This window comes from Gopherus evgoodei, chromosome 3 (assembly GCF_007399415.2).
Source record: "Gopherus evgoodei ecotype Sinaloan lineage chromosome 3, rGopEvg1_v1.p, whole genome shotgun sequence".
In the NCBI taxonomy this organism is placed as follows: Eukaryota; Metazoa; Chordata; order Testudines; family Testudinidae; genus Gopherus; species Gopherus evgoodei.
This window is the reverse complement of record NC_044324.1, coordinates 32,743,977-32,760,256: the sequence shown is the minus strand read 5'-3', so window position 1 is coordinate 32,760,256 and position 16,280 is coordinate 32,743,977. Positions and strand designations below refer to the sequence as shown.

The following is a 16,280-nucleotide window of genomic DNA, read 5'->3' as shown; positions in this document are numbered from 1 at the left end:
TTTTTACAGTTGCCACATAAAGTATGCTATGTGAACTGTTTCCTTTTGTTGATATTGTGCTATATACTTAGTGATAGCTCAGACATTTAAAGTTTGTCTTGGTTTCTGTTGGTGGTAATAGTGATTTTTACATTTTCAACTGTAGAACCTACAGTTTGGTCAATGACTTTGCAGGAATCACTGAAGCCAATTAATGCTGATTTTAGTGGAGGTAGGACAAGGCCCTATGGATGCAACACCAGCTCACGCTTAAGCTCAAAACTGAAGAAGTGTTGAGTTGAGTCAGGCCTTGGGTGAAAAATCTTCAGGGAAAACACCATTGCTTCCAGAAGATTCAGTAGGTGATCCTTTTTTCTCTTGAGTTATTACTGAGCCAATGTCCCAGCATGGCATAAGGTGACCCTGTGCTACTGGAGGTACACCTCTACCCCAATATAACGTGACCTGATATAACACTAATTCAGATATAACGCAGTAAAGCAGTGCTCTGGGGGGTGCTGCGCACTCCGATGGATCAAAGCAAGTTCGATAAAACACAGTTTCATCTATAATGCGGTAAGATATTTTGGCTCCCGAGAACAGTGTTATATCGGAGTAGAGGTGTACTGTCTTTCAGATGAGCTGTACGGTGAAGGAGTGAAAACTTACAGACATTAAAGACTCCATTGCACTCTTTGGGTGCAGGTGTGCTAACCCCAATATCCAAACTATATTTCAGTTTGATTACATTTTGCTTTACTTAAGTTTCTCTTGTAGTTGAGCTGGTGAGAGTACATTCTTCACTTTCTATCCTAAATTGTCATGTAGTATTTCTCTGTGCTGGAAAGCTCTACTTCAGTGGTAGGTGAAGTGTTCTCTCTCACACAGAGCGATCCAAATACAAGGTTCCTCTAACTATGCTTTTCTGCATATCTTTATATGTACTTCCATATTGCTCACCACTTGAAATCCATACAGAGAGTAGAGAATTTGGCTATACAAGAAGAAATTAAGATATTTTCCCATGACCATACTTCAATTTTATCAGTACATGTAGGGCAGATACCATGTCATCGTGCGTGTGTGTGTGTGTGTGTAGTATTTAGCATAATAGAATCCTTGTCCTGATTGGTAGTTTGGGTTCTACTATAATATAATTTAATAATCCTAATGTGCACATATCCTAGTACTTATTCCACATCTTCTACACAGATATTTGCTTGCAGAGTTGATAGATCTTAATTTTACTGAAAATATTTGCTTTGACAACAGCCTCTAGGTGAGATTTTGTGTTTTGAGCCCCACGCATTTTAATACTGACTGCAAGAATGGCTATGGGAAAACACCCAGTATATGATCATCCCATAGATTCATGCACACAGCAGAGTCAATGAGAGTTGTACATGTGCATCTGCAGGCATGATCAGGACCCCTTTCTTTATATAGCTGATGATCTCCTGTGATCTATATGATTTATGTTATGTGTACTGTTTCCTTTTGCAAACAGGGTTTTCCGTATGCAGTACCCTGGGGATATACACAGATGGGCATATGGAGAGGAAAACCCTGTTTTTTGATACTGTGCATAAGGAGAGCAGGCTTCACAATTTAATTTGCCAAATTGTAGCTAAAAATGTTATAACTTCTTCTGTTGTCCAAAAGCCTGTATCTCTGCACACTTTACTTGTACGTGCTGGCATTACAGCTCTCACAGGATTCATGCTAGTGGTGGGCTGCCATGCAGCCTAGAGTGCCAAACAATAGAAACTCCTGACTGATTTGCATGCAGTGTTCCAGCAGGTCTGCACAGTTGATGCCACAGAGGGTAGCTCATTCCCGGTTCTGCCTAGTCACATGCCTAGCCTAACATCCAAATCTCTGTGGAGCCCTAGCAGAAGGGCACCAGCAGAGTACTAGGATCGGGCGAAAGGGGAAGGTTGTAATGTTGGGGCCTACAAATTTACCCCAATTGTAGACTCAACTAAAAAGTATGTACAAGTTCATAAGATGTCACAGTAACCTAGGATGATAAATGATGGCAAAAGATAGACTGAATTAGTCCAAGCTAAAAGGCTTACTGGTAAGTCGAGGACTACTTTAAGATTATTCTTGATAAATAAGAAAAATGTGGAACCAGAAATCAGTGAACCAAAATTGGTGTGTCAGAAATTAGGCCTAATTGGTAAACAAAATAATAAAGAGATGGACTATTCTGCCCACTGTCCCCTTTGTAGGTCCTTTAAGGAGAAATATTGGCTACTGGAGTGAGCTTCACCATCATGTCTGCTGCCCCCACCATCTCCTGGGACTGTGTTCCTCCTGATCCTGAGGGATGTCCAGGCCAGAGAAAGGGACCCAGACAACATTATCACCTCCACCAGCTCCAGCTAAATCCCAAGTACCACCTGGGATGAAGTGGGATTGGATTTTAACAATAGCAGCAATGACAGCTCCAACCCATCCTCTCTTTTCCTCAAAAGGACAATTACTATCCTTGATACCATCTAAGAAAGTGTCAAACAAGAGATGTTTCCTTCTAAAAACTCTTCCCTGGGTAAGGAAAAATGGGAACAAAGAAAGTTAAAATGAAAGCCATATTTAATACTTTACATTTCAAATGCTCTGTTTTTCTTTCTTCTCTGTACTTTTTAATAAAAATTAAAATAATTTTAAGGATGTGTTTGCCATGGTACTAAGCAGGTTCTATACCACACCCAAACCTTGTTTACAACTGTTTAATGTTGAACAGTGACAGGGTTATGTTAATATCTTTAGCCCATATAGTTCATTTAAAATGCAACAGGGGCATTCCTCCTTTGCATGTGAACAGGCTGAAGGAGAAATCTCTATTAAGTGGACATGCTGATCTCATGTTTCCAATGCTATGGGCTGATAACACAGCAGAACAAGGAACTTGCACCCATCATATAGTTATTTTCCTTTTTAAAAAAATCCTTGCACTATTCTATTTGATATAGAATATTTCTTATTTTTAAAAAGTCCTGAGGTCTCTCATGTTAACTGCTATCTGTATACTTTGTGAGTATTGTTTATTATTTTTCTTCCATTATATACAAAATATATTGCACTGTGGGTGCCTTAAAACACACAATGTGAATAACTGCTACCACCATAAATATCTACAACACCCATGCTCAAGATGTCAGCCTACTCTTTCCTCGAAAGTCCAAGGAAAAAATGGAGTTTGCAGCCTTCACAGAGGGTTAACAAATCCAGGTTCCAACAAATGAAGGAGTGCTGGGGAATAACTTCCAATGTTCCCATCCCTCATAAAAAAACCCTCTTTTGATAAATGTTGGGCACAATATATCCGCTTCTTTGCTCTTGCTTTGTAGTGATTCAAATGTTTACACATGCACTTTTAAACTCAGGTTAAATTACGTACAGCAGCTCCCATTGGCCCGAAGCAGCAAACCATGGCCAGTAGAAGCCGCGATCGGACGGACCTGCGGACGGGGCAAGTAAACAAACTGACCAGGCCCACCATAGGCTTTCCCTACACAATCGGTGACCCCAGTTTGAGAAACACTGCCATAACTCATGCATTGCTGGCACAACAGCTTTTAATTTGCTAGCCTCAGAAAGGATTGGCAATTTTATTAAACAATGCAAATTACAGTAATGGTTGCTTCCATCAAATTCTGAAATATATGTAATTTCCTTCTGTTGTAGTAATGTATTTACAATGTTTCTGCATTTTAAACTTTAAAGTTCAAACACTTTAAACTGAGTGGGGAAATAAAGGTCCCCATCCAGCAATATGTGCCACATGAGCTGAGGTGTTGTGTGTAGCGCATGGCAGAACTGGGTCCTAAAATGTAAGTTGGAAGGACATGGAAGTGATGTAGATGCTGGGGATGAGGGAGGATAGAATTTTGCAGAAGACCTTTCTAAATGAATATACCTCTAAATACTAAAGAAATGTTATTTGTCACAGATGATAGAAGTTTGTAAGACTGACATCTAGAAAAATTCTTAGCCCTTAAACTTTGCTCATTATAACTTTTAAAGGATCATTGACATGTTTGGTTCATATAAAATGTCTATATTTTCCAATGTCATATATTGATTTAGAATGGTAGAGTTATTTCCGCCTACAGCGTAATAATTAAAAAGAGTGTCCTGCTTTATAAGGCATTACAAATAATCCATTTCTATAGTTACCAACACTCCAAGCAACATTGCCAAACCTGTCAGTTAACTGTAATGACACCATTATGTGATCACTATTTATTTATAGATTGCCTGAAGAATTCATTGTGGAATAATTCTGAGTAATAGAGTATTTTGTAATTAGCCAAATAAATCTAAAAGCTGGTAAAACCCACAAGAAGATAAATTTGTTGTCTTTTGCTTGTTCTTTTCAACTAATTCAGGCTAATTTGAACCTTTCACAGAAAGGTGATAATGAAAGATTTGTTCTCAGCAACATTATGGCAGGTGATTTGCATTTTGAAGTTTGACACATTTATAGACCTTTTGATCTTTTTTCCCCCTCCCCTCTCCCCCACTACATTGTACCAGGTGGAAAATCTTGAAGTGATAAACTAGTTTCAAAAACATCCTGGAAAAAAAACATCAGCAAAAGTGAATGTTCATATATTTGTAGAATTTTATGGTCAGGAAGCATAGTTAGATCATGTAGTCTGACCTTTTGTATAACACAGGCCAAAAATATTTTGAATATATGATGTTAGATATTTATCTTGGGGCTCACACTGCCTCCCATAATCGGGTGGCTCTAGACATTTTGCCACCCCAAACATGGTGGCATGCCGCGGGGGGCGCTCTGCTGGTCACCGAGAGGGCAGCAGGCGGCTCTGGTGGACCTCCCGCAGGCCAGAGCCGCGGGACCAGCGGGCCCTCTGCAGGCACGCCTGCGGGAAGTCCACCAAAGCCGCGGGACCAGCAGACCCTCTGCAGGCACGCCTGCGGGACGTCCACCGGAGCCGCATGACACCCTCCCAGCGACTGGCAGAGCGCCGCTGGTGGCATGCCGCCCCAAGCACACGCTTGGCTTGCTGGGGCCTGGAGCCGCCCCTGCCCATAATATTTACAAACTTTAAAGGGGTTTTAAGATTATTAGTTATTGTTTGACAGGTTCTTTTAAGATAGAAAGGGTTTATACAAGTGCTAAATTACTTTTTGATAATATATTTATATTTTAACATATGTATTTAATATGTATTATTTAAGCCACTCTTCTGTTTTCTCCATTAAATGGTCCTGGCAGCTTTTATGAGAATTATGTTCTAGTAGCACATCCTAGAAAATTCAGTTACTGGTACACTTTGATCTCCAAAAGGTAGGTATGTGTCTATGTTGTTTCAATTTCAGCCCTTCAGTGAGCATCAGATCTCAGTCAAGAGTCTTACATTGATGAATGTGCATCAGAGCGAGACAGAGCAGGTCACTATTAGGGAAATTCAAGATTCCCTATGGTCCTGTTTGTTTCTGTCCCACTTGCCAATATGTACTTTTGTAAATTGTTTCTGAAGAGGACTTGGGTAGTTTTAAAGGAATATTGTCATAGCGTCCTCGAGGATTAGATTTAACTCCTTGCTGTTGGTGTCTATATTCATCAAGTTATTATTTGTATTACAGTAGCACCTAGAGACCCCAAATGTGATCAAGAACCCATTGTGCTGAGCTCCAGAGAAATACCTAGATAGAGATAGTCCTCGCCCTGAAGAGGTTACAATGCAAATAAACAAAACAGATAAGAGGGAGGGAGGGGAAATGGAAGCACAAAGAAGTGAAGTGACTTGCCCACCATCCTGCAGCAGGTCAGTGGCAGAGATAGGAATAGAGTCCATGTTTCCTGGTAAGGGTGTGTACCCATTACTGAGGGTGAAATTAGTGGCCCACAGTAAAATGGGCTCACAGAAGTGATTGGCAGGACTGAATTTGATTACAGGCCTTTCTTCATTGCAAGTCACCATTTTATTGTCACTTTCTTTGAGGGGACAGATTGATGTGCTTCACTCACTGTTCTGTTCAGCATTTTTTCTGGTAGGTTGGCCTTTCTATTCTCTCATTTGTTTAAAAAATGAAAGTGAAAATAGTTTAACATGTTCTAGCAGAGTCTTCTCCAAGCAACACTAGCTTATACATGGTCAATAACGGAGTGGGGAACCTCAGCTGAACCCCAACCCTAAATCTATAGACCTACTAATTCTCCAACCTATACTTTGGGGATTTCCCATGTGTTGCAGCTAAGGGGAAAAACAAAACAAATCCTGTCCCAAGTGGTGATCAAATGCTTCCTCTCCACAGTAAGTGACTGTATCTTTCTGTGGAGGTGAGAGAGCTATTCGGTTAATGGTGCAGGTGAACTGGCATGTATGTATGTATGTGTGATTTGTAAGGGTTATAAAGCATGTTCTACTTGGAACATCCAGAAGGATGAAGAAAAGAGAAGATAAATTTAATGGAGAATCCTATAGGAGATGAGAGGATGGGAAGAAGAGATGAGATAATGAGTATAAGAGGAGAGGGATAATCAGGGAAAGAGGATGTGATAGGGCAGGAGGCAGAGGAGACAAGATGAAAGTAAGGATAAGATAGTAAAGAGGGAGTTTTGTCATTGACTTGAATGGGACCAGGATTTCAGCCAGAGAAAATCCAGTCCCCCCAGAAACTCTGCCTCCTATCACTCAAACAAGAACCAATTCAGGCATTAGGAGGTGGCAGGAAAAATGCTGAAGTCCTGAATCACCAGAGCTATGGTGGGAAACCTGAAAAAAAATATTGAAATTGTACAGTTCATGGGTGTGAGACCTGAAGAAGGTTAAAAGCTTAAAAGAATCAAAAATTGACTAGCATGTGATTATTAAAAAGTTGATGCACATCTTTGCTTGGTTGAAGAAAAAAATCTGATGAATTTTGCCATGCTGAACATAACCTTCAAAAATACAAATTGTCAGGATGAAAAACATAAGTGACAACCCGAGGAGTAAGATACTGAAAACAATTTGAGCACAAGTATCCAACTTATATAGTGGCCTCATTAGGCAAGGCATTCCTTCCTAGTGATACTTGGCACTGTTCTTCACAATATAACATTTCCTGGACTTTTTATTGATTTTAACATAGATGGAAAATGGAAGAGCCCAATGATACAATGTGCAAAGGCAGCATTCTCTAGTTAGAACTTTGGACCAGAAATCAGGTTTTAGTTCCAGCTCAGCTATCAACTTACTGTGTAGCCTTGAGCAAGTTTCTTGACTGTCTCTTAGTTTACTTACCTGTAAGAGGGAGATAATACTTACACACCTGTCTATTTCACAATGGTATGCCATGTTTAATTTGTTAGGCCTCAATTCAGCAAGGTACTTAAGGCCATGTGCTTCACTTTAACCATATGCTTAATTTCCGTAGCAGATAAAAAGAGCTAAGAAATGGTTGCAGTTGAAGTTAATGTGACTTTAGCATGTGCTTAAGGGCTTTACTTAAAAAATTGGACTTTAGTCTGTGCTTAAGTACTACATTGAATTTGGGCCCTGATATTTGCAAAGTTCTTTGAACATGCAAACTATATTAAAGCTAATTATTAGTGTTTATAATCTCAGATTTGAATGTTGCCCTTTTTCATAGGATATCAATAGTTTTATAACAATTAAATTGATATGCCAACTATGTCCCCGAGGATCATTTCATCCAGCACTAAAATGGAGCCACTTCTGGGATGAAATACGGTAACTGTCTAGCAGCACACACCAATGCTACACAACAGTTTTAGGACAGGAAGTATCGATGGTATTTTCCAGTTGAAACTGAAGAGGGAATTTAAGCAGGCAAAATGGAACAGCATGTGCTGAAATTTGGCCTGAATAACTGGTTAGCACCCCTATTCATACCCACTCAGGTCACTACTAAGTAGCTTGTAAAGAATATACTAATTGACTTGAAATAAGCATAGATCTTTGTTTTTAATTTGATTTTCTTCAGCTGCTGGACCTGGTTTTGTGAGCTCTGCAAAGAGGTTCTGAACATCCTGATGACAATTGTCATCACTCTGGAAAACTGTCCATTCAGAATGCAAGGCACTGTGTGCTGTTTTAATGGAAGAAAAACATGATTTACATGTTAAGTACAATGCCTCGTCACAGCTGGGCTGTGGTCCCTGGTAGGGGTCTGTAGACACTACCACACTTTAAATAAGTAATAAGTAGGGCTACGATTTTGTCACAGAGGTCACAGAAATCATGAATTTGAATAAAGTCCATGAAATCTTAGAAATGGTTGTGAAAACACATTTGATTAGGCCCCCAAACCACATGGTGTTGCAGCACCACTCAGGTTTGGCCTGTCTGCCCCCTGTCTCCATCTATGAGGGGCGGGAGGGAGAGAAGGGGGCAGACAAGAGAAACATGAGGTTACTTGAGTGGTGCTGTGATCTCGTGTACCTGGTCACAATGCTTGGAGTGGGGAGCTGGGTCTAGCCCTGCAGGACAGAAGCCGTTTGCTGCAGTGTAGGCTGATTCTCCAACCCCTTCGCCCAGACCTCACCTTTCAGCAACCCCCACTATACTCTTGTGTATGTTAATGTAGAGAAGACTACAATATTTTGTGACCTTCAAGTGGCTTATTGTTCTTTGTCCTGTACCTCTGCCATGAAATATGCTAAAAATTTCCATGATAAAATCATAACCATAGTAATATGTGCTATCTGAATCCAATAACAAAAGTTATTAACCAAAAAAAAATCAAGCTTTTCATGAAGAAAATATGAGAATCCCTTGGAAATAACTTGGCGAGGCTTTTACTGGAATATGAGTACTGTTGTTGGTCTTCAAATTTTTTAAAATATCAAAATTAACTTTGAAATATGCCAAATTGAATGTTCTACTCCATGCATCTGAAGAAGTGGGTTTTAGCCACACAAGCTTATGCCCAAATAAATTTGTTAGTCTCTAACATACCACAAGGACTCCTCATTGTTTTTGCTGATACAGACTAACATGGCTACCACTCTGAAACCTGAAATATCACTGCAGGTCTCTGAAAAACAGCTGAAATAATGGGGCCATAGAACTAAACACTGAAATTCTCCCGATTGAATAGGTCTCTATTATTTTGATAACATTTGTTGTCTTCCATTTTCTGCGCAAAATAAGCCAGCTTAGGCTATTTTTTTCCCCCTTTGCCCTTTCCCTCTGATTGGAATGGCCAGCAGACATTAAAGACCAACCACATACACTATTCTCCTTTCAACTTCTGTTAACAGGGGTATTAAAAAGACATTCCCAAATATCAGTTGAAAAACACTAAGTAATAAAATCCGTACTTAAAAGGTGGGTAGGTGTAAATTCCACACGTAAGTCTTTTCATCTAGGATGCCACTTGCTTAGAGATCAGTTGTTTTAATGAATTTGGGAGCTGCTGTCACTTTTCAGTCAGTTGGGATTGCCACTTTTTGGAGGATCAAATACTCACATCTGAGGTTTTAAAGCTATAGGCCCTGATCCTGCAACAAGAACTGTGTGGGTGACTCTTGTGACCATACGGAGTCCAACAGAAGTCAATGGTATCTGCCTGCATGATTCTCTTGTAAGATTGGGGTCCTAGTTGTTTTTTTTAAGTCTTAAGAACACTGAAGTGTCTGAAATTTAAGGATAACATTTTCAAAAGTGCTTAGAATAGTAAAAGTCCAGTTGACTTTAATTAAAGCAGATTTAGGTCAGCTCTTGGGGTGTTTTTGAAAATCTCATCCCTAACTGTTCATAAATGTCATGCTAATGATGAAAGTAATAGTTATTGTCCCAGTTTGAACCTCACATGTATGCACACAACTCTCATTGACTTCAAGAGAAGCTGAGGACTCTCGGCATTTCACAGAGTTGGGCCAAAGACTTTTAGTTTTCTTTTTGAGTGAATTGTACTTTGCTATTCATCAATGTTATTTAAAACATTGTCCTCTTAAGAAAATTCTTATTTATATGAAATGAGATCATGGCTTACACCATGAGCAAGAATACTGCAAAAGTCCTTGCTGTTTGAAAAACCCGGTAGCCAAATAACTGACAGGCATGGGAGGAAGCATAGTGTATTGGTTAGAGTGAAACTGAAAATTGGGAATCTAGGGTACTTTGAGTGTGACCTAGGGCAAGAAATCTCTGGTTCTAATTTTCAGAAGTCTTGAACTCCTACTGAGGTCAATGGGGACTGTGAATGCTCACTCAGCATTTTTGAAATTCAGGTAAACAACTGGTCTGTGCCTATGTTTAACCTCTGTAAAACAGGAAATAAAAAACTCACACTTCCTGGACAAGAGGTATTAATCAGTTAACATTTGTAAAATCTCTGGGGAATTGTTATCTGAAAGACAAAACGAAGAATGATTATGTAAAGAGCATGGGGCAGGGACAGTTTCTTTGTTATATAGTTCTCAGCTCCTGGAGACCAAGGTCCCATTGTAATTTATAATAAAGTATCTCCATCTTTCTGGAATAAATAAAGGCGGTCTCACTGGAATTTTGTCCCGATTGTAAATAAAATTAGATATTAAAAGATTAAAATGCTGCTTTCTCTTTTTGCTACTGAAACACATTTGCTTATATTTCATTTAAAATCTGATGCTGCTATATTTTTCCTGAACTGCAACACTTTTCCTCTCCTTTTGTACTTCTTACTATTCTATGTTTATTCTGTCTACACATTCCCCAAACTTGCCAGAAATACACTACTGGATATATTTATTTCTCATAGTAAATTTTCCCAAAAGATAAATTTGCATTAATAATTTTTGTCCATATTCATGGGTGTGAGGGCTTATTTATACAACTTGGATGGATATTATAAGATAAATCTTATACTCTATTCTAGTGCCTTCTCTGGTTAGTTAAGAAAAAGACTCTTGTCTGCACTGATTCATACAGAAACAAGCTTAATAATAATTTCCTACTTTTCTTCCTTCCCCCACCCCTTCTCTTATAGGTCAGAAATCTGACCAAGAAACCTCTCATTTTAAAGGAGATGAAGATTGCAATGTTAGCTTTTATACTGTTGAATAAATTACTGAAACAAAAAACAAAATGATCAGTCAAGCAGAAAATGCCTTATCATTTAAGTGTCAGTGAGTGTTTCTATGATATTAGATTCATAACTCAATAACTTTCAATATTATTACATTGTGGAAATGTATGAATTTTGCATATCTTAAAGGAAAGCTATGGGACTGTACTGCCCATAATAACTGAATTTCTCTGTTTTCTGATTTTCTACTGAGACTTGCAGGGGAAAGAGTATCAGATATTTTATTTTATACAAAAAAATAAATTCAGTACCTAGTTGGAGAATGAAGACTATTTGTAAAAGCTTTCCTCCCAGTAGCACATTTTAAATAATCTCATTTTTACAAGTGTCAAAACAACATCGTGAAGTGTTCAGCAGTTATCAACAAATTATTCCTGTTATGGATTGTAATACAAATTAGTTTGATAGCGACCATCTATTTGTGATTCCAGTGCTTGCACATAGAGGCTTAGGCCCTAACCTAAAATCCACGGTAGACCATATAAATCTTTCCATTTAGTTTAAGAGGCTTTGGATCTGGTCCTTGGGGCTCATCTTGACTTCCCATTTTGTGCCACAAAATTGTGAGCACAGCGAGAGGGCACATCGCAAAATCTGGCCCATTACCTTTCCCCCCCTCTTTTGTAGATTTGTCTGAACATAGGAGTCATCATAACGGATTAGACCAGTGGTTCACTTAGTCCAGTATCCTGTCTGACCATGGCCAGCACCAAATGCTTCAGAGAAATGTATAAGAAACCCCATAGCAGGCAGATATGGGATAATCTGTGTTTTCCTACCATCACCCCATAAATATCTTGTCTGAATCCCTTCCAATTTTATGTACACAGGATACTAGATAAAGCTGTTCATATGCAGCCAAAATTTATAGCTATGGAACCTGCCTGTGTTTGTATCTGCTGTTTTTACATGATATTGCTCAGTAAAAATGAACTGTGAGCATGCGTACATTGTGCACACTGCTGATGCATTTGTTGTTCATGGTTTCAACTACTTTAAAATAAGGAAACAGTAAGGATGGGTGAAATCATTGAGTCTAATTTCGATTTCACTTTCAGGATTCAAAAATTTGACCCCAAATCAAATATTAGTGGTAAGAGCAATTTAAGTTTTTTGGAAACCTCCTTGACCCAGCCCTCTCCACTCCCAATTTTTCCCCTCGAAAACATTCCTCTGTTTTTGACCCACTTTAGTTTTTGTGTTAAGGGACACTATGGAAAAAGTACTCTGATAGAAAAATGATAAATAAAATGGAAGAAGGTAAAATCTGAAAGAGAGATGGTCACCAGGGAACATAAGAAGAGAGAAACTGTGTGTGGGGTGGGAGGGAAGAGGTGTGAGAGAGGTTTTAATGAGGACAAAAATGGTCACCTGTGAATGGTAGCTTAACACTTTCTTTCTTGGTCTTTTTCATGTTATCAGTTGCAGGCATGCAACTAGGTGAAATCACAGAAAATGTCCCTCAGTTGGTATCATTTGGTTTTTAATGTCCACAGGCAGTTGCATAATATGTTAAGTCAACTGACTTTCCTTAATGAGGAAATAAACCAGCATACAGCATGGCAATGGGCTCACTCAGCGTAAAATCTGGAAAAAATCCTGCGTGGGGTGGTAGTGGAATTCCTAGCACCTTACGTACTCTGTTGCTCAATAATGTTAAACAAGTCTCCACTCAAAGTGCCAGAACTGTTCACCTTAGCTTTGTGGTTCTCACTCATTTACCTCATGCACAAGAACATCTAATGCCAATATCAAGTCTCCTGTGAACTGATGGTATAAAGGCCTGTACACAACTTATTGATCCAAAGTCCACTGAAGTTAATGGGAGTCTATTGATTTCCGTGAACGTTGGCTCAGATGCTAACTGAATACAACTAAGTTTTCTTAATTAACCCAGTGCAAGTGTCATAACCACAGAGAAATGGAATCTTTCCATCAATTTTTAATATTCACTGGCTGCATAAAATTCTTGGGCATCTCTCCTCCCTCTTTTTCAGAGTAGATGTTGCCTCACAAAAGCCTCATTTACTGGATTCAGGAAAAACTTGCAGAATTTAATGGAATTTAGCATCATTTTCCAGATTACAAACTAAGGGCGAAGTTTTGCCTTCACATATAGATCGAGGATTTCTACTGACTTCAGTAAGTGTTGCATTTGGACCTGCAAAGGCAAAATTTGGTCATCAAAGGGAGCCTCTTGCTTTTCCTCCCTCCTGACTCCAAATTTCCTCTCTTTTATGCTTCATTACTAACTAATGTTGTGACTGGAGGCTGCGTGAGTCAATGGGCAGTGGACTTAAAAGCCCTAGGTTATATTCCAACCTCTGCCACTGACCTGCTAGATGATCTTGGGCAAGGCACCTCCTCTGTGTCCTCCTCTGTAAAAGGGTAAATGATGATTACTCTCTTTTTAAAGTGCTTTGAGATTTACAGATGAAAAGTGCTATATGTGAACTGAGTATTATTAATTTAAGAACATAAAAACAGCTATACGAGGTCAGACCAAAGGTCCACCTAGCCCAGTATCCTGTCTTCTGACAGTGGCCAGTGCCAGGTGCTTCAGAGGGAAGGAACAGGTAATCAACAAATGATCCATGCCCTGTCGCCCATTTAAAGGATATGGATCTAATGCTGCACTACTGGATTCACTGAGTGTTTTATCAGTGACTGCAGTGGATGCCGGGAGAGTCTTTCTGTGAATATATGAAAGTTGCCTCCCTCTTAATACAAGGGATGGATTTCTAGAAGTACAGCATCTTACATAAATAGCTTTTAGTTTTGTTTTGCGTATGTTCACTGTACTTATGACTTTCAGTTAAAAACCTCTGTGTAAAGGTTTACTGTCTGGGCATAGAGCTCATACACTATTTAAAAAAAACACACCTGTATTAGTAGTTTTTCACTTATAATACTCACTTCAACTTTGTTTACAGTTACAGATTCTTTTTGGTTTAAGTTGGGCAATTTATAATGGTAAATGAATATGCAGGCTGGAGGGAATAAGCTTTTATGCTTCTTGTTCTAATAATAAAAACAAAGAGCTTCAAAGAGAAGTCAAGGGAAATCTGTAAAGCTTTAGGTGGAAACAGAAAACCAAGCAAACCATTTTTCTGACTTATGTCTACAACACAGATTGTGAGTGAATATAGCTCCAGCAGAGAGTGTGGGCCAAATTCATCACAGTAATAATATATTGACTTCAAATAACTACACAGAGAATAATGCCATATAGTTTTAGATAATTTTTTCTAGCCAAGTGATCACTTCACAGCATAAGACCATAAGAACGGCCGTACTGGGTCAGACCAAAGGTCCATCTAGCCCAGTATCCTGTCTACTGACAGTGGCCAATACCAGGTGCTCCAGATGGAGTGAACCTAACAGGGTAACGATCAAGTGATCTTTCTCCTGCCATCCATCTCTATCCTCTGACAAACAGATGCTAGGGACACCTTTCCTTACCCATCCTGGCTAATAGCCATTAATGAATGGACTTAACCTCCATGAATATATCTAGTTCTCTTTTAAACTCTGTTATAGTTCTAGACTTCACAACTTCCTCAGGCAAGGAGTTCCACCACTTGGCTGTGTGCTGTGTGAAGAACTTATTTTATTTGTTTTAAACCTGATGCCCATTAATTTCATTTGGTAGCCCCTTGGTCTTATATTATGGGAACAAGTAAATCACTTTTCCTTATTCACTATCTCCACACAACTCATGATTCTATATCCCTCTATCATATCCCTCCTTAGTCTCCTCTTTTCCAAGCTGAAAAATCCTACCCTTTTTAATCTCTCTTCATATGGGATCCATTCCAAACCCCTAATCATTTTAGTTGCCCTTCTTTGAACCTTTTCTAATGCCAGTATATATTTTTTGAGATGGAGCAACCACATCTGTACATAGTATTCAAGATGTGGGCATACCATGGATTTATATAAGGGCAATAAGATATTCTTCGTCTTATTCGCTATCCTTTTTTTTTTTGACTGCCGCTGCACACTGCATGGACATCTTCAGAAAACTAACCATGATGACTCCAAGATCTCTTTCCTGATTAGTTGTAGCTAAATTAGCCCCTAATCTTTGTTTAGATTTCATGTTAATAAAATCAAATAAAGCTGTTGCTGTGTTTTGTTTTTTCCTTTGCCTCTTTTAATAATGATTCCCCACTGCAATGTTAAATGTAGATGTGGAGTCTTAATTGGTTAGTTACAAGAAGATAATCTTTTTTCCTTCTCACTGTTGCCTGTTAGTTTAAAGGTATTTTAGCTGAAGGTAGATAATTATCGGTGAGAAGAAAATAACACTTCAGGAGTTCATTTTCCATCTTAGCACTTGGGAACCTCCTTTGAACTCCCGTCACAAAACTCTATTTCCCACTTTGTCACTTCTCCCCTCCACCCCCCTGTCATAAAAGGGTCTCCCTGCATAAAGACTTCAGCCATTACTTGTTAGCTAAGGGAATTGCTTCTCACAACTGCTCTTCCTGGATGGATAAATTGCATGAGACTTTGCCTAATATGGAAGATGGTTTGGGCACTGAGAATTCTGTCTTTCTGTCTTCCTGGGACTGGAAGAGTAATGCAGGAGCCTATGAGCTGAATCAGATCTCATCCCCTCACAGCTTATCTCCGTCTCCTTCCTTTGAATCGTATTCTTCTTCCCCTTGCCCAGCTGTGATTGAGATGCCCTACAACAATAGCAGCGGCGGCGGCAGCCTGATCGGATACAGCTTGATGGATTTTCCTTCCGCATACTTACCGAATGCTGGACAGGCCAAGGCTCAGAAAGGTACCAAGGCCAGGATGTCAGCCCAGCGCAGAAGGAAAGCCAGTGAGAGAGAGAAGCTCAGGATGAGGACCCTGGCTGATGCTTTACACACCTTGCGCAATTACCTACCTCCTGTCTACAGCCAAAGAGGCCAGCCTCTCACCAAAATACAGACACTGAAATACACCATCAAGTACATCAGTGAACTCACAGACCTGCTGAACAATGTCAAACGGGCATAGACACCCTCCCCCCACCGCCTGACAAACCTGCCACTGGAACTTTGAGATCCCTCCTAAAGAATCTTTAAAAATATCAACTGGAACTTTGAGCTAGTTCTTCCTTTAAAAATTCCAGAGTGTGTTGAGCAAATGAAGACAGAACAAAAGGAATAGGGATGGATGGGTAGCTACTGTACATATCTCAGAATGCTCTAAGTTGAAGGGGATGTTTATACTTGTACATCACT

General features: G+C 39.3%; 2 protein-coding genes across 4 annotated transcripts in view; both read left to right on the top strand.

Annotated features, from left to right (window-relative positions):
• The window catches only part of GEN1 (GEN1 Holliday junction 5' flap endonuclease), a 43,054-nt gene extending 39,662 nt beyond the window's left edge, over positions 1–3,392 (top strand). Inside the window, exons 15-16 of one of the 3 annotated variants that reach the window (XR_003999479.1) lie at positions 2,214–2,533; positions 3,372–3,392. The gene's annotated coding sequence lies outside the window, so the exon portion shown is untranslated. Of the gene's footprint in view, positions 1–145; positions 226–2,213; positions 2,565–3,371 lie in introns of those variants that run through there. The other 2 variants (XR_003999478.1, XR_003999481.1) reach the window with 2 other exon arrangements.
• A 12,139-nt stretch (positions 3,393–15,531) lies between these two features.
• MSGN1 (mesogenin 1) lies at positions 15,532–16,053 on the top strand. Its single transcript, XM_030558441.1, has one exon. It carries the CDS (start codon positions 15,532–15,534, stop codon positions 16,051–16,053), a length of 522 nt encoding a protein of 173 aa, XP_030414301.1.
• Positions 16,054–16,280: the final 227 nt, after the last annotated feature.

What these genes read in the sequence shown, in the direction of transcription:
- MSGN1 (XM_030558441.1), top strand. Translation starts at nt 15,532, where the DNA reads ATGGATAAATTGCATGAGACTTTGCCTAATATGGAAGATGGTTTGGGC.